The sequence below is a fragment of the Oncorhynchus nerka genome, linkage group LG27, assembly GCF_034236695.1.
Source record: "Oncorhynchus nerka isolate Pitt River linkage group LG27, Oner_Uvic_2.0, whole genome shotgun sequence".
Taxonomy (NCBI): Eukaryota; Metazoa; Chordata; class Actinopteri; order Salmoniformes; family Salmonidae; genus Oncorhynchus; species Oncorhynchus nerka.
The window spans coordinates 30405339-30425975 of record NC_088422.1 but is presented as its reverse complement, the minus strand read 5'-3'; the positions used below and the strand labels follow the sequence as shown (position 1 = coordinate 30425975).

General features: G+C 42.7%; 1 protein-coding gene across 2 annotated transcripts in view; it reads left to right on the top strand.

The window, feature by feature from the left end:
• The window catches only part of LOC115111565 (dedicator of cytokinesis protein 5-like), a 53422-nt gene that overhangs the window by 29198 nt on the left and 3587 nt on the right, over positions 1 to 20637 (top strand). Inside the window, exons 38-50 of one of the 2 annotated variants that reach the window (XM_029637724.2) lie at positions 11121 to 11210; positions 13008 to 13112; positions 15436 to 15577; positions 15811 to 15892; positions 15971 to 16055; positions 16266 to 16352; positions 16541 to 16717; positions 18767 to 18850; positions 18951 to 19088; positions 19309 to 19484; positions 19788 to 19938; positions 20065 to 20215; positions 20429 to 20547. In XM_029637724.2, the coding sequence (XP_029493584.2) occupies positions 11121 to 11210; positions 13008 to 13112; positions 15436 to 15577; positions 15811 to 15892; positions 15971 to 16055; positions 16266 to 16352; positions 16541 to 16717; positions 18767 to 18850; positions 18951 to 19088; positions 19309 to 19484; positions 19788 to 19938; positions 20065 to 20215; positions 20429 to 20547 (1587 nt within the window). Of the gene's footprint in view, positions 1 to 11120; positions 11211 to 13007; positions 13113 to 15435; positions 15578 to 15810; positions 15893 to 15970; positions 16056 to 16265; positions 16353 to 16540; positions 16718 to 18766; positions 18851 to 18950; positions 19089 to 19308; positions 19485 to 19787; positions 19939 to 20061; positions 20216 to 20428; positions 20548 to 20637 lie in introns of both variants that reach the window. The other variant, XM_029637723.2, reaches the window with a different exon arrangement.

The window sequence follows — 20637 nt, the reverse complement described above, 5'->3', positions numbered from 1 at the left end:
TACTTTGTAGCGCCACCTTTTGCTGCGATTACAGCTGTAAGTCGCTTGGGGTATGTCTCTATCAGTTTTGCACATCGAGAGACTGAAATTTTTTCCCATTCCTCCTTGCAAAACAGCTCGAGCTCAGTGAGTTTGGATGGAGAGCATTTGTGAACAGCAGTTTTCAGGTCTTTCCACAGATTCTCGATTGGATTCAGGTCTGGACTTTGACTTGGCCATTCTAACACCTGGATATGTTTATTTTTTAACCATTCCATTGTAGATTTTGCTTTATGTTTTGGATCATTGTCTTGTTGGAAGACAAATCTCCGTCCCAGTCTCAGGTCTTTTGCAGACTCCATCAGGTTTTCTTCCAGAATGGTCCTGTATTTGGCTCCATCCATCTTCCCATCAATTTTAACCATCTTCCCTGTCCCTGCTGAAGAAAAGCAGGCCCAAACCATGATGCTGCCACCACCATGTTTGACAGTGGGGATGGTGTGTTCAGGGTGATGAGCTGTGTTGCTTTTACGCCAAACATAACGTTTTGCATTGTTGCCAAAAAGTTCAATTTTGGTTTCATCTGACCAGAGCACCTTCTTCCACATGTTTGGTGTGTCTCCCAGGTGGCTTGTGGCAAACTTTAAATGGCACTTTTTATGGATATCTAAGAAATGGCTTTCTTCTTCCCACTCTTCCATAAAGGCCAGATTTGTGCAATATACGACTGATTGTTGTCCTATGGACAGAGTCTCCCACCTCAGCTGTAGATCTCTGCAGTTCATCCAGAGTGATCATGGGCCTCTTGGCTGCATCTCTCCTCCTTGTATGAGCTGAAAGTTTAGAGGGACGGCCAGGTCTTGGCCAGGTCTTGGTAGATTTGCAGTGGTCTGATACTCCTTCCATTTCAATATTATCGCTTGCACAGTGCTCCTTGGGATGTTTAAAGCTTGGGAAATCTTTTTGTATCCAAATCCGGCTTTAAACTTCTTCACAACAGTATCTCGGACCTGCCTGGTATGTTCCTTGTTCTTCATGATGCTCTCTGCGCTTTTAACGGACCTCTGAGACTATCACAGTGCAGGTGCATTTATACGGAGACTTGATTACACACAGGTGGATTGTATTTATCATCATTAGTCATTTAGGTCAACATTGGATCATTCAGAGATCCTCACTGAACTTCTGGAGAGAGTTTGCTGCACTGAAAGTAAAGGGGCTGAATACTTTTGCACGCCCAATTTTTCAGTTTTTGATTTGTTAAAAAAGTTTGAAATATCCAATAAATGTCGTTCCACTTCATGATTGTGTCCCACTTGTTGTTGATTCTTCACAAAAAAATACAGTTTTATATCTTTATGTTTGAAGCCTGAAATGTGGCAAAAGGTCGCAAAGTTCAAGGGGGCCGAATACTTTCGCAAGGCACTGTATGTACGGCAGGACCATATCAGAGAGATAGGTAGGAGCAAGCCCATGTAATGCTTTGTAGGTTAGCAGTAAAACCTTGAAATCAGCCCTTGCCAGTGTAGGGAGGCTAGCACTGAAGTAAAATGATCAAATGTTTTGGTTCTAGTCAGGATTCTAGTAGCCGTATTTAGCACTAACTGAAGTTTATTTAGTGCTTTATCCGGGTAGCCGGAAAGTAGAGCATTGCAGTAGTCTAACCAAGAAGTGACAAAAGCATGGATTAATTTTTCTGCATTATTTTTGGACAGAAAGTTTCTGATTTTTGCAATGTTACGTAGATGGAAAAAAGCTGTCCTTGAAACAGTCTTGATATGTTCTTCAAAAGAGAGATCAGGGTCCAGAGTAACGCCAAGGTCCTTCACAGTTTTATTTGAGACGACTGTACAACCATTAAGATTAATTGTCAGATTCAACAGAAGATCTCTTTGTTTCTTGGGACCTAGAACAAGCATCTCTGTTTTGTCCGAGTTTAAAAGTAGAAAGTTTGCAGCCATCCACTTCCTTATGTCTGAAACACATGCTTCTAGCGAGGGCAATTTTGGGGCTTCACCATGTTTCATTGAAATGTACAGCTGTGTGTCATCCGCATAGCAGTGAAAGGTAACATTATGTTTTTGAATGACATCCCCAAGAGGTAAAATACATAGTGAAAACAATAGTGGTCCTAAAACAGAACTTTGAGGAACACCGAAATTTACAGTTGATTTGTCAGAGGACAAACCATTCACAGAGACAAACTGATATCTTTCTGACAGATAAGATCTAAACCAGGCCAGAACTTGTCTGTGTAGACCAATTTGGGTTTCCAATCTCTCCAAAAGAATGTGGTGATCGATGGTATCAAAAGCAGCACTAAGGTCTAGGAGCACGAGGACAGATGCAGAGCCTCGGTCTGATGCCATTAAAAGGTCATTTACCACCTTCACAAGTGCAGTCTCAGTGCTATGATGGGGTCTAAAACCAGACTGAAGCATTTCATATACATTGTTTGTCTTCAGTAAGGCAGTGAGCCTTTTCTAAAAATTTTGAGAGGAATGGAAGATTCTATATAGGCCGATAGTTTTTTATATTTTCTGGGTCAAGGTTTGGCTTTTTCAAGAGAGGCTTTATTACTGCCACTTTTAGTGAGTTTGGTACACATCCGGTGGATAGAGAGCTGTTTATTATGTTCAACATAGGAGGGCCAAGCACAGGAAGCAGCTCTTTCAGTAGTTTAGTTGGAATAGGGTCCCGTATGCAGCTTGAAGGTTTAGAGGCCATGATTATTTTCATCATTGTGTCAAGAGATATAGTACTAAAACACTTGAGTGTCTCTCTTGAAACTAGGTCCTGGCAGAGTTGTGCAGACACAGGACAACTGAGCTTTGAAGGAATATGCAGATTTAAAGAGGAGTCCGTAATTTGCTTTCTGATAATCATGATCTTTTCCTCAAAGAAGTTCATGAATTTATTACTGCTGACGTGAAAGCCATCCTCTCTTGGGGAATGCTGCTTTTTAGTTAGCTTTGCGACAGTATCAAAAAGTAATTTCGGATTGTTCTTATTTTCCTCAATTAAGTTGGAAAAATAGGATGATCGAGCAGCAGTAAGGTCTTTCCAAGCTAGTCGGAAGACTTCCAGTTTGGTGTGGCGCCATTTCCGTTCCAATTTTCTGGAAGCTTGCTTCAGAGCTCGGGTATTTTCTGTATACCAGGGAGCTAGTTTCTTATGAGAAATGTTTTTAGTTTTTAGGGGTGCAACTGAATCTAGAGTATTGCACAGGGTTAAATTGAGTTCCTCAGTTAGGTGGTTAACTGATTTTTGTCCTCTGGCACTGCTCACACATTCAACCACTGTGTAAGCAGTGCAAAACTATTTTGTAACTTAAATAAATGCTGCACTTATAAACAATGAACAACACAAATCCAGTCAAAATAGAAGATTGTAAGAAATACTGTAGCCACCTTTACTATTATGAACAAAAATATGACAAAAATATGAATGCAACATGTAAAGAAAGTGATCCCAGAAATGTTGCATACGCACAAAAAGCTTATTTCTCTCAAATGTTATGCACAAATTTGTTTACATCCCTGTTAGTGAGCATTTCTCCAATGCCAAGATAATCCATCCACCTGACAGGTGTGGCATATCAAGAAGCTGATTAAACAACATGATCATTATACAGGTGCACCTTGTGCTGGGGACAATACAAGGCCATTCTAAAATGTGCAGTTTTGTCACACAACACAATGCCACAGATGTCTCAAGTTTTGAGGGAGCGGGAAATTGGCATGCTGACTGCAGGAATGTCCACCAGAGCAGTTGCCAGATCATTTAATGTTAATTTCTCTACCATAAGCCACCTCCATCATTGTTTTAGAGATTTTGGCAGTACTTCCAACCGGCCTCACAACTGCAGACCATCTGTATGGCGTCGTGTGGGTGAGCGAGATGCTGATGTCGACGTTGTGAACAGAGTGCCCCATGGTGGCGTTGGGGTAATGGTTTAGGCAGGCATAAGCTACCGATTAAGCTATCGATGGCAAATTGATGGCATAAGCTATCGATGGCAAATTGAATGCACAAAAATACCTTGATGAAATCCTGGGGCCCATTGTTTGAAGGTATTTGTATTTAACCTTTATTTAACTAGGGAAGTCAGTTAAGAACAAATTCTTATTTACAATGACGGCCTACCCTGGCCAATCCCTAACCCGGACGACGCTGGGCCAATTGTGCGCCTCCTTATGGGACTCCCAATCACGGCCGGTTGTGATACAGCCTGGAATCGTGTCTGTAGTGACACCTCTAGCACTGAGATGCAGTGCCTTAAACCGCTGCGCCACTCGGGAGCCCGGTGACCAACAGATGCATATCTGTTTTCCCAGTCATGTAAAATCCATAGATTAGGGCCTAATGAATTTATTTAAATTGACTGATTTCCTCATATGAACTGTAACTCAGTAAAATCTTTGAAATTGTTGCATGTTGGGTTTATATTTTTATTCAGTGCACAGTACCAGTAAAAAGGTTTGGACACACCTACTCATTCAAGGGTTTTTCTTTATTTTTTTTTAAATTTTCTACATTGTAGAATAAAACTATGAAATAACACATATGGAATCTTGTAGTCACCAATTATTTTTTAAACAAATCACAATATATGATATATATTCTTCAAAGTTGCCTTGAAGAAGGCTTTGCAAACTCTTGGCGCCTGGAATGCTTTTCCAACAGTCTTGAAGGAGTTCCCACATATGCCGAGCACTTGTTGGCTGCTTTTCCTTCACTCTGCGGTCTAACTCATCCCAAAGCATCGCAATTGGGTTGAGGTCGGATAATTGTAAAGGCCAGGTCATCTGATGCAGAACTCCATCACTCTCCTTCTTGGTCAAATAGCCCTTACACAGCCTGGAGGTGTGTTTTGGGTCATTTTCCTGTTGAAAAACAAATGATAGTCCCACTAAGCGCAAACCAGATGGGATGGCGTATCGCTGCAGAATGCTGTGGTAGCCATGCTTGTTAAGTGTGCCTTGAATTCTAAATAAATCACAGACAGTGTCACCAGCAAAGCACACCCACACCATCACACCTCCTCCATGCTTCACTGTGGGAACCACACATGCAGAGATAATCCGTTCACCTACTCTGCGTTTCACAAAAACACAGCAGTTGGAACCACAAATCTCACATTTGGACTCATCAGACCAAAGGACAGATTTCCACCAGTCTAATGTCCATTGATCGTGTTTCTTGGCCCAAGCATGTCTCTCCTTATGATTGGTGTCCTTTAGTGGTGGTTTCTTTGCAGCAATTTGACCATGAAGGCCTGATTCACGCAGTCTCGTCTGAACAGTTGATGTTGAGATGTCTCGGTTACTTGAACTCGTTTTTTTGGCCTGCAATTTCTGAGGCTGGTAACTAATGAACGTATCCTCTGCAGCAGAGGTAGCTCTGGGTCTTCCTTTCCTGTAGCAGTCCTCATGAGAGACAGTTTCATCATAGCGCTTGATGGTTTTTGAGACTGTACTTCAAGAAACTTTCAACGTTTTTGTAATTTTCCAGATTGACTGACCTTCATGTCTTAAAGTAATGATGGACTGTCATTTCTCTTTGCTTATTTGAGCTGTTCTTGCCATAATATGAACTTGATCTTTTATCTTCTTTATACCACCCCACCATGTCACAACACAACTGATTGGCTCAAACACATTAAGAAGGAAAGACATTACACAAACAAACTTTTGATAGACACAGCTGTTAACTGAAATGTGTTCCAGGTGACTACCTCATGAAGCTGGTTGAGAGAATGCCAAGAGTGTGCAAAGCTCATCAAGGCAAAGGGTGGCTACTTTGAAGAATCTCAAGTATAAGATATATTTTGATTTGTTTAACACTATTTTGGTTACTACATGATTCCATATGTGTTATTTCATAGTTTTGATGTCTTCACTATTATTCTACAATGTAGAAAATAGTAAAAATAAATTAAACCCTTGAATTGAGTAGGTGTGTCCAAACCTTTGACTGGTACTGTAAATCAACCCAACTCCATTTGTTGCCACTATCATGTATCCCAGTTACCCCCAAAAAGGAGTTGTACAGAACTTGCAACCCCCCGCATACACACATGCATGTGCGCACACGCAAACATGCACACACAATCAATGCGCAAAAATGGCCTGCCATTGCATCCATAAACGGTGATGCATTTTTTCCAAACGAAAGATAGCCTACAGAAATAACTCCCATTTTTCACCTGCATTTGGAGTTGAAAATCATTCATGTTAGCAGCCAATATCAAGTAGGTATATATCATGTCACTTCTCTGGAGTCCAGAGCAAGCAAAATCATACAGTCTACTTGCAGTGGAGGTTGCAGGATCTGATGGACAAGCGTTCTGTACCGTGCCAACAATTTCCAGGGCAGCCTGCCTGCAGAGTGCGCGTTGTCAATAGGTAGGCCGGCTCTTCCTTAAACATATCATTATACTTTGGGCAGAATATGTTACATCTTCAACCCACAACTTTGAAGACAGTGCAATGTTATAGCTGCTTATCTTTAGACAGCCAGTATCCACCCAAACTAGACCTATCTGAAATATGAAAATGATTCATCAAAATCACCAGATACCCTATTGTACTGGCAGAGATGAGTCAGTAGTAGATTGATAAACTGCATTTTATATAGATGATGAATGTAGGCCTACTCTGTTTTTGCCATGCAAAACTGAAGGAAATTAAACAAGTTCTTTCTGGTCACTAATCTGGATATGCGCACCCGCCTTTGCGCGCCAATGCTAATGATTGGTCATTGGTCAGCAATCAAGACACCAACTTTTTGGTTTTGAAGCATAAACGGCACGGCTTGCAAACTATCACGGATTACAAAGGGAAGGACAGCCGCAAACTGTCCAATGACGCGAGCCTACCAGACAAGCTAAATACCTTCTATACTCGCTTCAAGGAAAGAACATTGAACATGCATGAGAGCACCAGCTGTTCCGGATGACTGCGTGATCATCCTCTCCGTAGCTAATGTGATTAAGACCTTTAAACAGGTTAACATTGACAAGGCCGCAGGGCCAGTCGGAGTACCAGGACGCATACTCAGAGCATGCGCTGACCAGCTGGCAAGTGTCTTCACTGACGTTTTCAACCTTTCTCTGACCCAGTCTGTAAATACCTACAGGTTTCAAGCAGACCACCATAGTCCATGTGCCCAAGAACGCCAAGGTAACCTGTATAAATGCCTATCACCCCATAGCACTCACATCTGTAGCCATGAAATGCTTTCAAAGGCTGGTCATAACTCACATCAACACCTGGATGCTGTTCATTGAGTACAGCTCAGCGTTCAACCGTTGTGCCCTCCAAGATCATCACTAAGCTAAGGACCCTGGGATTAAACACCTCCCTGTGCATCTGAATCCTGGACTTACTGATGGGCCGCCCCCAGGTGATGAGGGTAGGCAACAACACATCTGCCACGGGGGCCCCTCGGGGATGCGTGCTTATTCCCTTCCTGTTCACCCACGATTCCAACACCATCGTTAAGTTTGCAGACAACATAACGGTGGTAAGCATGATCACCGATGACGATGAGACAGCCTACAGGGAGGAGTTCAGAGACCTGGCCCTTTAGGAGGCTGAAAATATTTGGCATGGGCCCTCAGATCTCAAAAGGTTATACAGCTGCACCATTGAGAGTATCTTGACTGACTGCATTCCCGCTTGGTGTGACAACTGCTTAGCTTCCGACTGCAAGGCGTTACAGAAGGTAGTGCGTACGCCCTAGTACGTCACTGGGGCCGAGCTCCCTGCCATCCTGGAACTCTATACCAGGCGGTGTCAGAGGATGGTCCTAAAAATGGTCAAAGACTCCAGCCTCCCAAGTTATAGAATGTTCTCTCTGCTACCGCACTGAAATCGGTACCGGAGCGCCAAGTCTGCGACCAAAGGGCTCCTGAACAGCATTTACCCCCAAGCCATAAGACAGCTGAACAGCTAATCAAATAGCTACAGCTTCATTAAATAGTGCAAATAGCTTGCAGCATCATTAATACCAAAACACCAGTCTCAACGTCAACAGTGAAGAGGCGACTCCGGAATGCTGGCCTTCTAGGCAGAGTTCCTCTGTCCAGTGTCGGTGTTCTTTTGCCCATCTTAATCTTTTCTTTTTATTGGCCAGTCTGAGATATGGCTTTTTCTTTGCAACTCTGCCTAGAAGGCCATCATCGGAGTCGGAGTTGCCTCTTCACTGTTGATGTTGAGACTGGTGTTTTGCGGGCACTATTTAATGAAGCTGCCAGTTGAGGACTTGTGAGGCGTCTGTTTCTCAAATTAGACACTCTAATGCACTTGTCCTCTTGCGCAGTTGTGCACCAGGGCCTCCCACTCCTCTTTTTATTCTGGTTAGAGCCAGTTTGCGCTGTCCTGTGAAGGGAGTAGTACACAGCATTGTAGAGATCTTCAGTTTCTTAGCAATTTCTCGCATGAAATAGCCTTGATTTCTCAGAACAAGAATAGACTGAAGTTTCAGAAGAAAGTTATTTGTTTCTGGCCATTTTGAGCCTGTAATCAAACCCACAAATGCTGATGCTCCAGATACTCAACAAGTCTAAAGAAGGCCAGTTTTCAGCTGTGCTGAAGGGTTTTCTAATGATCGATTAGCCTTTTAAAATTATAAACTTGGATTAGCTAACACAACGTGCCTTTGGAACACAGGAGTGATGGTTGCTGAGCACCAACAGAGATGGCCTCCTCGCTTCGCGTTCCTAGGACACTATGCAGTATTTTTTAAATTTTTAATGTGTTATTTCTTGCATTGTTACCCCAGGGAATATTAGGTTTTATTACATACAGTCGGGAGGAACTATTGGATATAAGAGCAACGTCAGCTCACCAACATAACGACCAGGAATACGACTTTTCCGAAGTGGATCCTCTGTTTGGTCCACCACCCAGGACAATGGATCGAATCCCAGCCAGTGACCCAAAACAACGGCGACGCAGAAGGAGCTGTCTTCTGGTCAGGCTCCGTAGACGGGCACATCGCGCACCGCTCCCGAGCAGACTACTCGCCAATGTCCAGTCTCTTGACAACAAGGTAGACGAAATCCAAGCAAGGGTTGCCTTCCAGAGAGACATCACAAATTGCAACGTTCTTTGTTTCACAGAAACATGGCTCACTCGGGATACGTCATCATGGTGACATGGTGTGATCATAACAACATACAGGAACTCAAGTCCTTTTGTTCACCTGATCTAGAATTCCTTACAACCAAAACCTGCGGGCTCTCCTTCACTGCAGCCAACGTGAGTAAAACATTTAAATGTGTTAACCCTCGCAAGACTGCCTGCCCAGACGGCATCCCCAGCCGCGTCCTCAGAGCTTGCGCAGACCAGCTGGCTGGTGTGTTTACGGACATATTAAATCAATCCCTATCCCAGTCTGCTGTTCCCACATGCTTCAAGAGGGCCACCATTGTTCCTGTTCCCAAGAAAGCGAAGGTAACTGAGCTAAATGACTATCGCCCTGTAGCACTCACTTCCGTCATCATGAAGTGCTTTGAGAGACTAGTCAAGGACCATATCACCTCCACCCTACCTGACACCCTAGACCCACTCCAATTTCCTTACCGCCCCAATAGGTCCACAGATGATGCAATCACACTGCACACTGCCCTAACCCATCTGGACCAGAGGAATACCTTTGTAAGAATGCTGTTTATCGACTACAGCTCAGCATGTAACACCATAGTGCCCTCCAAACTCGTCATTAAGCTCGAGACCCTGGGTCTCGACCCCGCCCTGTGCAACTGGGTCCTGGACTTCCTGACGGGCCACCCCCAGGTGGTGAGGGTAGGTAACAATATCTCCACCCCGCTGATCCTCAACACTGGGGCCCCACAAGGGTGAGTTCTCAGCCCTCTCCTGTACTCCCTGTTCACCCATGACTGCGTGGCCTAGCACGTCTCCAACTCAATCATCAAGTTTGCAGACGACACTACAGTGGTAGGCTTGATTACCAACAACGACGAGACAGCCTACAGGAAGGAGGTGAGGGCCCTCGGAGTGTGGTGTCAGGAAAATAACCTTACACTCAATGTCAACAAAACAAATGAGATGATCGTGGACTTCAGGAAACAGCAGAGGGAGCAGCCCCCTATCCACATTGACGGGACAGTAGTGGAGAAGGTGGAAAGGTTTAAGTTCCTCGGCGTACACATCACGGACAAACGGAAATGTTCCACCCACACAGACTGCATGGTGAAGAAGGCGCAACAGTGCCCCTTCAACCTCAGGAGGCTGAAGACATTTGGCTTGTCACCAAAAACACTCACAAACTTTTACAACTTTTATTAATTCCTTTACACTTGTGTGTATAAGGTAGTTGTTGTGAAATTGATAGGTTAGATTACTTGTTAGATATTACTGCATGGTCAGAACGAGAAGCACAAGCATTTCGCTACACTCGCATTAACATCTGCTAACCATGTGGATTTGATTTGCTGATCATGAGCCTCTGTACGCCTATGTAGATATTCCATTTTTAAAAATCAGCCGTTTCCAGCAACAATAGTCATTTACAACATTAACAATGCCTACACTGTATTTCTGATCAATTTGATGTTATTTTAATGGACAAAAAAAATGTGCTTTTCTTTAAAAAACAAGGACATTTCTAAGTGACCCCAAGCTTTTAAATGTTAGTGTATATGTACATATTACCTCAATTACCTCAACTACATTGTACCCCTGCACATTGACTCGGTACCGGTACTCCTTGTATATAGCCTCGTTGTTGCTATTTTATTGTGTTACTATTTCCTGATTTTCTTATTTGCACATTTTTCTTACTTTTTAACTCGGCATTGTTGGGAAAGGGCCTGTTGTATTCGGCACATGTGACAAATAAAATGTTATTTAACGACTATTTGCGGGCAGTGGGTTCAGAACAACAACGACAAAATGGTCAGTAAATTATACCTCCACTGAAAAGGGCCCTTGGACACTGGAATGGCCAAGGGGCATGTGCTCTGCACAGTACATCACCCCTGAAACCTGCTGTCTGGGTTTGATTGAATAGAGGTGTTAGTGAGGGACAGATGGTGATGTCTCGACCATGTTCACATCTCATGTTCATATTTAATTATTTTTTTTTACCAACTGCTGCATGTGTCTGTTCAGATGTGGGAGAAAGCCATTGAGATGGGTAAACAGCTGGCAAAGATGCACGAGAACCAGATGTTTGACTTCATGGAGATTAGCCAACTGCTGGTAAGACGATTTATCTTCTGCTATTGTGCTGTAGTCTGAGATTTATTCAAAATATTGTCACTACTGATTATAGATGTTTCTTTAAAAACATGCAAAGTAAAACTAAAAAGTATTATCCTCTTAGTTTCTTCATGGTAAAAAGGCTTCACCAACATCGCAAGAGAGGGATTGTTAATAGCCCACTGCCAATTTAGAGGCCTTTTCAATAGGACCAGGTCTAATGCTGTACTGGCATGCTTTTCAGTGTTCTCAAAGGCTAGGAGTTAATTACATAAAGTGCCTTCAGAAAGTATTCACACCCTGTGAATTTTACCCAAATGTGTTGTGTTACAGTCTGAATTTAAAATGGATTCAATTGAAATGTTGTGTCACTGGCCTACACACAATACCCCATAATGTCAAAGTGGAGTTATGTTTTAGATTATTATTTGTATTAATTAAAAATGAAAAGTGGAAATGTCTTTAGTCAATAAGTATTCAACCCCATTGTTATGGTACGCCTAAATACGTTCAGGAGTAAATATGTGCTTAACAAGTCACATAATACATGTCATGGACTCACTCTGTGCAATAATAGTATTTAACATGATTTTTGAATGATTACCCCCATCCATACAATTATCTGTAAGGTCCCTCAATCGAGTAATGAATTTCCAGCACAGATTAATCCACAAAGACCAGGGAGGTCTTTGGGTAAAAATTAGTTGAGTAAAACATTTCAAAAGCAGACATTGAATATACCTTTGAGCATGTTGAAGTTTTTAATTACACTTTGGATGATGTATCAATATACCCAGTCACTACAAAGATGCATACGTCCTTCCTAACTCAGTATCCGGAGAGGCCTAGTTACAGTTTTGACTTAAATCGTCTTCAAAATCAATGAGAAGACTTGAAAATGGCTGTCTAGCAATGATCAACAACCAACTTGACAGAGTTTAAATAATTATTTTAAGAATGTGCATATATTGTGCAATCCATGTGTGCAAAGCTCTCAGAGACTTACCCAGAAAGACTCACAGTTGTAAACACTGCCAAAGGTTATTCTAATGTATTGACTCATGTGTGTCAATACTTATATAAATTAGATATTTATGTACTTCATTTTCAATGAATTTGCAAAAAAAAATTATTAACATGTTTTCACTTTGTCATTTTGGGGTATTGTGTGTAGATATATGTAGATATATAAATATATTTATTCCATTTTGAATTCAGGCTGTAACACAGCAAAATGTGAAATAAATCAAATGGGTATGAATACTTTCTGAAGGCACTATACAATGTGAATGAATTGTTCAAGATACATTGTCAAAGGCTAGGATAACCATGTCTTGTCTAAGACAGAAGGTCATTTCAGCTAGCCCAATCCAAATAACAGTAATAGTTGAAGAAAAAAACAATTCATTACATCAGAAAACAGAAGTTGAGGAAATGGGGAAGAGATAAGAGTTACTGCCAACAGTCTCACCCATGCACTGCCGGTTGACATACTGGCATCTGCCGTTAGGAAGTAATAGTGAATGAATTATGAAGTGATACTCTATTGTATGTCATGTTTTTGTAAATACTGTGTCATTGTGGTATTCAACCGTTCTTCGCTGCAGTGGAGTGGTACAAAAACTGTGTTCTGTCACACTGTGCCAGACAATCTATGTTCATTATGGATCCTTAAATTTCACACTGAACCATGTTTGTATTTGTTTTTTCTACAGTTGTAATGAGATGCTACAGTATGTTGTATGTTGTCTGTGTTCCTGATTGTGGCTTTGTTACTCTCTCTGCTGTCGTCCACAGAAACAGCAAGCCCAGTTCTTTGAGAATATAATGCATGCCATGCGGCCTCAGCCAGAATACTTTGCTGTGGGATACTATGGCCTTGGATTCCCCACTTTCCTCAGAGTGAGATTATTAACTATTTTCCTAAATTCAGTCTACATAGCACATTTCAAGGTCTGTTTTATTCACCAGAGATTATGTGTTCATGTGCCTTTTATTAATTTTACTTATGGCACGCTCTATCAAATGAAATGATAGTGTCACGCCCTGACCTTAGAGAGCCTTTTATTTCTCTGTTTTTGGTTAGGTCAGGGTGTGATTAAGGTGGGCATTCTATGTTTTCTATTTCTTTGTTGTTTTTGCCTTGTGTGGTTCCCAATCAGAGGCAGCTGTCTATCGTTGTTTCTGATTGGGGATCATATATAAGTTGGTATTTTCCATTTGGGTTTTGTGGGGAGTTATTTTCTGTTTAGCTGTTTTGTTGCATGACAGAACTGTGCATGTTTGTTTTTTTCTACTTTTTTTATTTTGTTGCGGTGTTTAGTTTATTAAAAATCATGAACGCCTACCAAGCTGTACCTTGGTCTCCTTCTTCAACCCACGAGACTCGTTACAGATAGTCAATTGTTGAAAAAAATGTTTCACGATGTATAATGCAGGCTATACTAGTTAGCCGTTCCATAAAGCAGTAGGTGATTCTATGGATTGAATACCTTCCATAATCTTGTCAGGTTCTTGTCAGAATGTGTTCTTAACTGACGTGCCTAGTTAAATAAGGGTTCAATTAAAAAATCAAGGACAGAACTGCTTTGATTTGGCATAACATCAATATTTCTACACTGCAGTGGCACATTCCTGTATACCACAGTTCATCTTTAATTTAAGATTGGACATCTTCTGTAGCATATAGTTCAATAACAACATCATAATTAATAAAATAAAATACAATTTTATTGGTCACATACACATGGTTAACAGATGTTAATGCGAGTGTAGCGAAATGATTGTGCCACATTAAATCATATAAATCATATAATTCATACTTGATTGGCTACCATATACACTGCCTTCAGAAAGTATTCACACCCTTATACTTTTTCCACATTTTGTTACAGCCTGAATGTTTGTGTCACTGATCTCCACACAATAATACCCCATCATATCAAAGTGCAATTTTGTTTGTAGACATTTTTTGAAATGATAAAAAAATGTAATGCTGAAATGTCTTGAGTCAATAAGTATTCAAAATAAATTCAGGGGTAAAACTGTGCTTAAGAAATCATGGACTCAATAATAGTGGTTAATATTTATTTTTTATGACTCACTGTACCCCACACATACAATTATATATAAGGTCCATCAATCGAATAGTGAATTTCAAGCACAGATTCAAGCACAAAAACCAGGGAGATTTTCAGATGCCTCACAAAGGAGGGCACTGATTGTAGGTGTATTTTTTAAAAAGACGCTGAATATCCCTTTGAGCATAATTAAGTTAATAATTCGGCTTTGGATGGTGCTTCAATACACACAGTCACTACAAAGATACAGTAGTTCTTCCTAACTAAGAGGAAGGAAACTGCTCAGGGATTTCACCGTTGAAACCGTTACAGAGTTTAATGGTGGTGATATGAGAACTGAGGATGGATTGAAAACATTGTAGTTAACTTAAATGACAGAGTGAAAGAAGGAAGCCTGTACAGAATACAAATATTCCAAAACAGGCATCCTGTTTTCAATAAGGCACCAAATTAAAACTGCAAAACATTGGGCAATGAAATTAACTATATGTCCTGAATAAAAAGTGTTATGTTTGGGGCAAATCCACAGCACATCACTGAGTAACACTGTTCATATTGTCAAGTATGGTGGTGGCTGCATCATGTTATGGGGATGCTTGTCATTGGCAAGGACTAGGGAGTTTTTTAGATTAAAGTTAATGGAATAGAGCTAAGTACAGGCAAAATCCTAGAGGGAAATCTGGTTCAGTCTGCTTTCCAACAGACACTGGGAGATGAATTCACATTTCAGCAGGACAATAACCTAAAACAATGGAGTTGCTTACCAAGATTACATTAAATGTTCCTGAGTGGCCTAGTTACAGTTGTGGATTGAAAATCTATGGCAAGATTTGAAAATGGTTGTCTAGCAATGATCAACAATCAAAGCTCTTAGAGACTTACCCAAAAAGACTCACAACTGTATCCGCCGCCAAAGATGCTTCTACAAAGTATTGACTCAGGGTTGTGAATACTTATGTCAGTTTGTATTTTCTGTATTACATTTTCAATAAATTGGCAAAAATGTCTAAAACATGTTTTCAATCTGTCATTATTGTGTGTAAAAATAAATGTAACCCATTTTGAGTTCAGTCTGTAACACAACAAAATGTGGATTAAGTCAAGGGGTAATGAATACTCATCTTTGAATGGATTTGCTCATACAGAACAAGGTGTTCATCTACCGTGGTAAGGAGTACGAGTGGCTGGAGGACTTCAGTCTGAAGCTGCTGTCTCAGTTCCCAAACGCCGCCAGGATGACCAGCACAGCGCCCCCTGGGGACAACATCTGTAACTCCCAAGGACAGCGTATCCTTTAGCCCTCTTGCAGCATGCCCTCGTTCTCCCAGCTATTTAATGCTATTTAAATGTTAATAGGTGTTAATGCTTCTAATCAGGACATTGTTCATTTTTACCTTTCTCAAGGACACAGTTTTGAACCTGTAATCCACTGGTGCCCCAGTCTCTGTTTACCTATAGCACTAGGGATTAGTTTTAGTTTTTGAATAATATACAGTCCTATCCTTAGCTGCTCTTCACAGACATCCAGTGTTTTACAGTCAAGCCAGTCCTTACTGTGCCCACCCAGTTCAAAGACAAGGGGGTCCCTGAGCAGATTCTAAAGTAAGGACACAACAGTTTGTGGTATGATTAATTTGTCTTACATATGCATTACATTGTTGGTCCCTCTTCCTCTCCTAGCTACTACAGAACCAATGAAGTGGACCAGTTCCAGTATTCCAGACCCTTCAGGAAAGGTGCAAAGAACCCAGACAATGAATTTGCAGTGAGTACCTTTCACACAGCTCTGACAGACACACCATGCTGCAAAGTCCCAACAAAGCCAGATCCCTCCATTTATACTAACGCTCTTGTCTTTGAACATCGCTAAGAAACTCAGGAATTTAGCCCTTTTACTTAGCAGTTTAACACAAGAGTTTGTTGTTCAAAATATCTGTGCTAACCATTCCTGCATATTTTCTGCCTCATGTTACAGACCATGTGGATCGAGAGGACAACTTACATCACATCCTATTACTTCCCAGGGATTCTAAAATGGTTTGAAGTGAAGTCCATCTCTGTTGTAAGTTCTCTCAGTAATGATGATGACAAGCACAGTAAGACAAACTTACTGGTGTTCATGTGCTCTATGTTTAATCTAAACACAGTTGAGTACTCTGCTACCACCCACAGCAAATAGTTCCCACTCAACCAATTTGGTCTTCTACACTTCAATGTCTCCTCACCTCTCCTTGCTTTTCTATTGGTCAGGAGGAGATCAGCCCCCTGCAGAATGCTGTGGAAACCATGGAGATGGCCAATGAGAAGCTCAGTAACCTGGTTCAGCAGCAGGCCTGTGACAGCTCCACGTCAGTCCACCCACTCTCCATGATGCTCAATGGCATTGTTGACCCTGCCGTCATGGGTGGCTACACCAACTATGAGAAGGTTTGACTTCCACTATTATTTTGTAGGAGGTTAAATCCTTTCCAATTTTATTTCACATTTAAGTGAAGATTTGTCACCTGGTTCTTATTTTCAAATCAAATCAAATTGTTTTAGTCACATGCGCTGAATACAGCAGGTGTGGTCCTTAGAGTGAAATACTAACTTACCAGCCCCTAACCAACAAAGCATATAAAAAAAATATTTTAAAAATAAAAGTAACAAGTAATTAAAGAGCAGCAGTAAAATAACAATAGCAAGAGTATATACAGGGGGGTACCAGTACAGAGTCAATGTGCGGGGTAATTGAGGTAATATGTACATGTATGTAGAATTCTTACAGTGACTATGCATAGATGATAACCACAGAGAGTAGCAGCAGTGTAAAAGGGGGGGCTATGCAAATAGTCTGGGTAGCCATTTGATTATATGTTCAGGAGTCTTATTGCTTGGGGGTAGAAACTGTTTAGAAGCCTCTTGGACCTAGACTTGGCGCTTGCCGTGCGGTAGCAGAGAGAACAGTCTATGACTAGGGTGGCCCATGCAGTACCAGAGAGAACAGTCTTTGACTAGGGTGGCTGGTTTCTTCAACAATTTTTAGGGCCTTCCTCTGACACCACCTGGTATAGAGGTCCTGGTTGGCAGGAAGCTTGGCCGTACGCACCTTTCAGTCTCCTGAGGGGGAATAGGTTTTGTCGTGCCCTCTTCACGTGTGCTTGGACCATGTTAGTTTGTTGGTGATGTGGACACCAAGGAACTTGAAGCTCTCAACCTGCTCCACTACAGCCCCGTCAATGAGAATGGGGGCATGCTCGGTCCTCATTTTCCTGTATTCCACAATCATCTCCTTTGTCTTGATCACGTTGAGGGAGAGGTTGTTGTCCTGGCACCACACGGCCTGCTCTCTGACCCCCTGACTATAGGCTGTCTCGTTGTCGGTGATAAGGCCCGTTATGTCTTCGGCAAACGTAATGATGGTGTTGGAGTCATGCCTGGCCGTGCAGTCATGAGTGAACAGGGAGTACAGGAGTGGACTGAGCACGCACCCCTGAAGAGCCCCTGTGTTGAGGATCAGTGTGGCGGATGTGTTGTTCCCTACCCTCACCACCTGGGGGTGGCCCAGGGTTAGGAAGTCCAGGATCCAGTTGCAGAGGGAGGTGTTTAGTCCCAGGGTCCTTAGCTTATTGATGAGCTTTGAGGGCACTATGGTGTTGAATGCTGAGCTGTAGTCAATGAATAGCATTCTCACATAGGTGTTCCTTTTGTCCAGGTGGGAAAGGGCAGTGTGGAGTGCAATAGAGATTGCATCATCTGTGTATCTGTTAGTGTGGTACGCAAATTGGAGTGGGTCATACGGTTTCTGGGATAATGGTGTTGATGTGAGCCATGACAAGTCTTTCAAAGCATTTCATGGCTACAGACGTGAGTGCTACGGGTCGGTAGTCATTTAGGCAGGTTACCTTAGTGTTCTTAGGCACAGGGACTATGGTGGGCTGCTTAAAACATGTTGGTATTACAGACTCGGTCAGTGACAGGTTGAAAATGTCAGTGAAGACACATGCCAGTTGGTCAGCGCATGCTCGCAGTACACGTCCTGCTAATCCATCTGGCCCTGCGTCCTTGTGAATGTTGACCTGTTTAAAGGTCTTACATCGGCTGCGGAGAGCGTGATCACACAGACCTTCCGGGAACAGCTGGTGCTCTCATGCATGTTTCAGTGTTATTTGCCTCGAAGCGAACATATAAGTAGTATAGCTCGTCTGGTAGGCTCGTGTCACTGGGCAGCTCTCGACTGAGCTTCCCTTTGTAGTCTGTAATAGTTTCCAAGCCCTGCCACCTCCGACGAGCGTCAGAGCCGGTGTAGTATGATTCGTTCTAAGTCCTGTATTGACGCTTAGCCTGTTTGATGGTTCGTTGGAGGGTATAGCGGGATTTCTTAAAAGCTTCCTTGAAAGCGGCAGCTCTGTTATGTTAGCTACTATTTATTGTGACCATATGACCATATGTCCCAGTAATAAAAATGTTTATTCCACCCCCTTTCTTTCTCTGAAGGCGTTCTTCACTGACACCTACATACATGAACACCCAGAGGACCTTGAGATTATTGAGGTCCTCAAACATCTTATTGCCCTCCAGGTACAGTATATCCTCATTCTCCCCTTGTTATTGAACCTGACCTTAGACATGCAGTACATGCCGTAAGAACAGAGGCTCCTCCCTCCTCCTCTCCCCTCAGATCCCTCTCCTGGCTGATGGGATCCGGATCCACGGGGAGAAATCCACGGAGCAGCTGAAGCCTTTACACAATCGCCTGCTCACCTGTTTCTCTGACCTGCGGGAGAGAGTGGAGAAGCATTACGGCGTCATAACCCTGGTCTGTTGCCAGCAGCAAACTCAATTTAATGTTAGAGGGTGGCAACTTTAGCTATTGGCTCCTCTGACTGCCTCCCTATTAAACTCCCCTCATTCAAAGCAGAGTGTACATTATATAAATCTTTCTTTAGGCACTCCATTGCTGCTAGTGTTTTGCCTGTCAATCCACTCATCCCCTGCCAAGTTTACTGATGATGTTTAATCCCATTTGTGTGTCCCAGCCCTGCTCGCTGACTGAGAGGAAGAAGAGTCGCGTGGGCTCAGTAGTGATTCCCTACATCCTGTCCTCCACCCTGCGCCGCATGTCCACCGTCTCCATCATCTCCACCACCTCCTCAGGCCTCTCCAGCGGCTCTGCCTCCTCTGATGGACCCTCACGGCGCTCCTCCTCCCAGGAGTCAGTCCTTCACCTCCTCCTCTTTCCTCCTTCCTTCTCCCTCCTCCTCCCAGGAGACAGTCCCCCTCCGCCCTCCCTCCTCCTCCCTTCTCCCTAGCTGTGTTTCTCTCTTTGTGCTGCTCTGGTGGTCAATTTGTGTTGCTATGTTTGTAAGGAGTATACTTGTCTGTGCTTTTCCACATCTCACAGTGTGACATTGTCTGATGTCTTGCACATGCCAATGAATCCCTCTAACTGTACACCCCCAACCCCCCCATTTCTCTCACTCTCTCTTTCTCTATCTGTCCTGATATCCATCATCAGTTCACTGTTGTCCCGTGCCACTGCCAATGATCGCCGGGCCTCGATGTTGTCCCGCTCGGAAGATGACAACCGGATTGGCCGAAAGAACAGAAAAGAATGGAGTGTGAGCAAGTCACAGGTTTTGGTGGAGAGACAGCCAGACATAGATGAGGTAACTTAAATGGGTTTGGGCTCATAAAAAAAGGCAACAAAGGTGTAATTTGAGAATGTAAGTAATTACCCATGTACTTGATTGATTTCAAGGAGGGCTGTATCTTTGTACTCTAATCCTTAGCAGACCCTTCCAGAGAAGCAACAGAGACCCAAAAGCCTACAGTTTGGGGACCGTCGCCTGACCCTGTCTCTGTTCCAGGGAGCCTCTTCTCAGCTCAGCCTTGGCAACCCTCTCAGCCCCCTGCCAGCCTCTCCTCACACTCCTCGCAGCTCCAGTACGTAGCTTAACTACGCACGAAGGATACCTTCAAAGCAGCCTATCCCAAACAACCTTTTAGAGATACATACCGGTTCACCCTAAACACAGAAAAAGTCAACTGCACAGGCATAGAGATCAACCCTGTATTGGATCCATGCCTCGTCCACACACAGTTTTACCTGTCATGCAGCCTAAAATATGTGTGTTTTGTCACTCTCTCTCTATGCAGGTTATTCATCTCTCCTTGAAGATAATGATGCCATCACTGACACTCCTGGGACACCCCCACCCATGCCACCAAAGAAACATCCCCACGAGATGTTTGACCTCCCCCAAAACTCCTCTGAGGTACCGCGAAACTGAAAACATCTATATTTTTTGTAAAATGCGCGTTGTGAAACAGATTATTTTAAAAGTTTATTTTTTACTCTGGTCTCT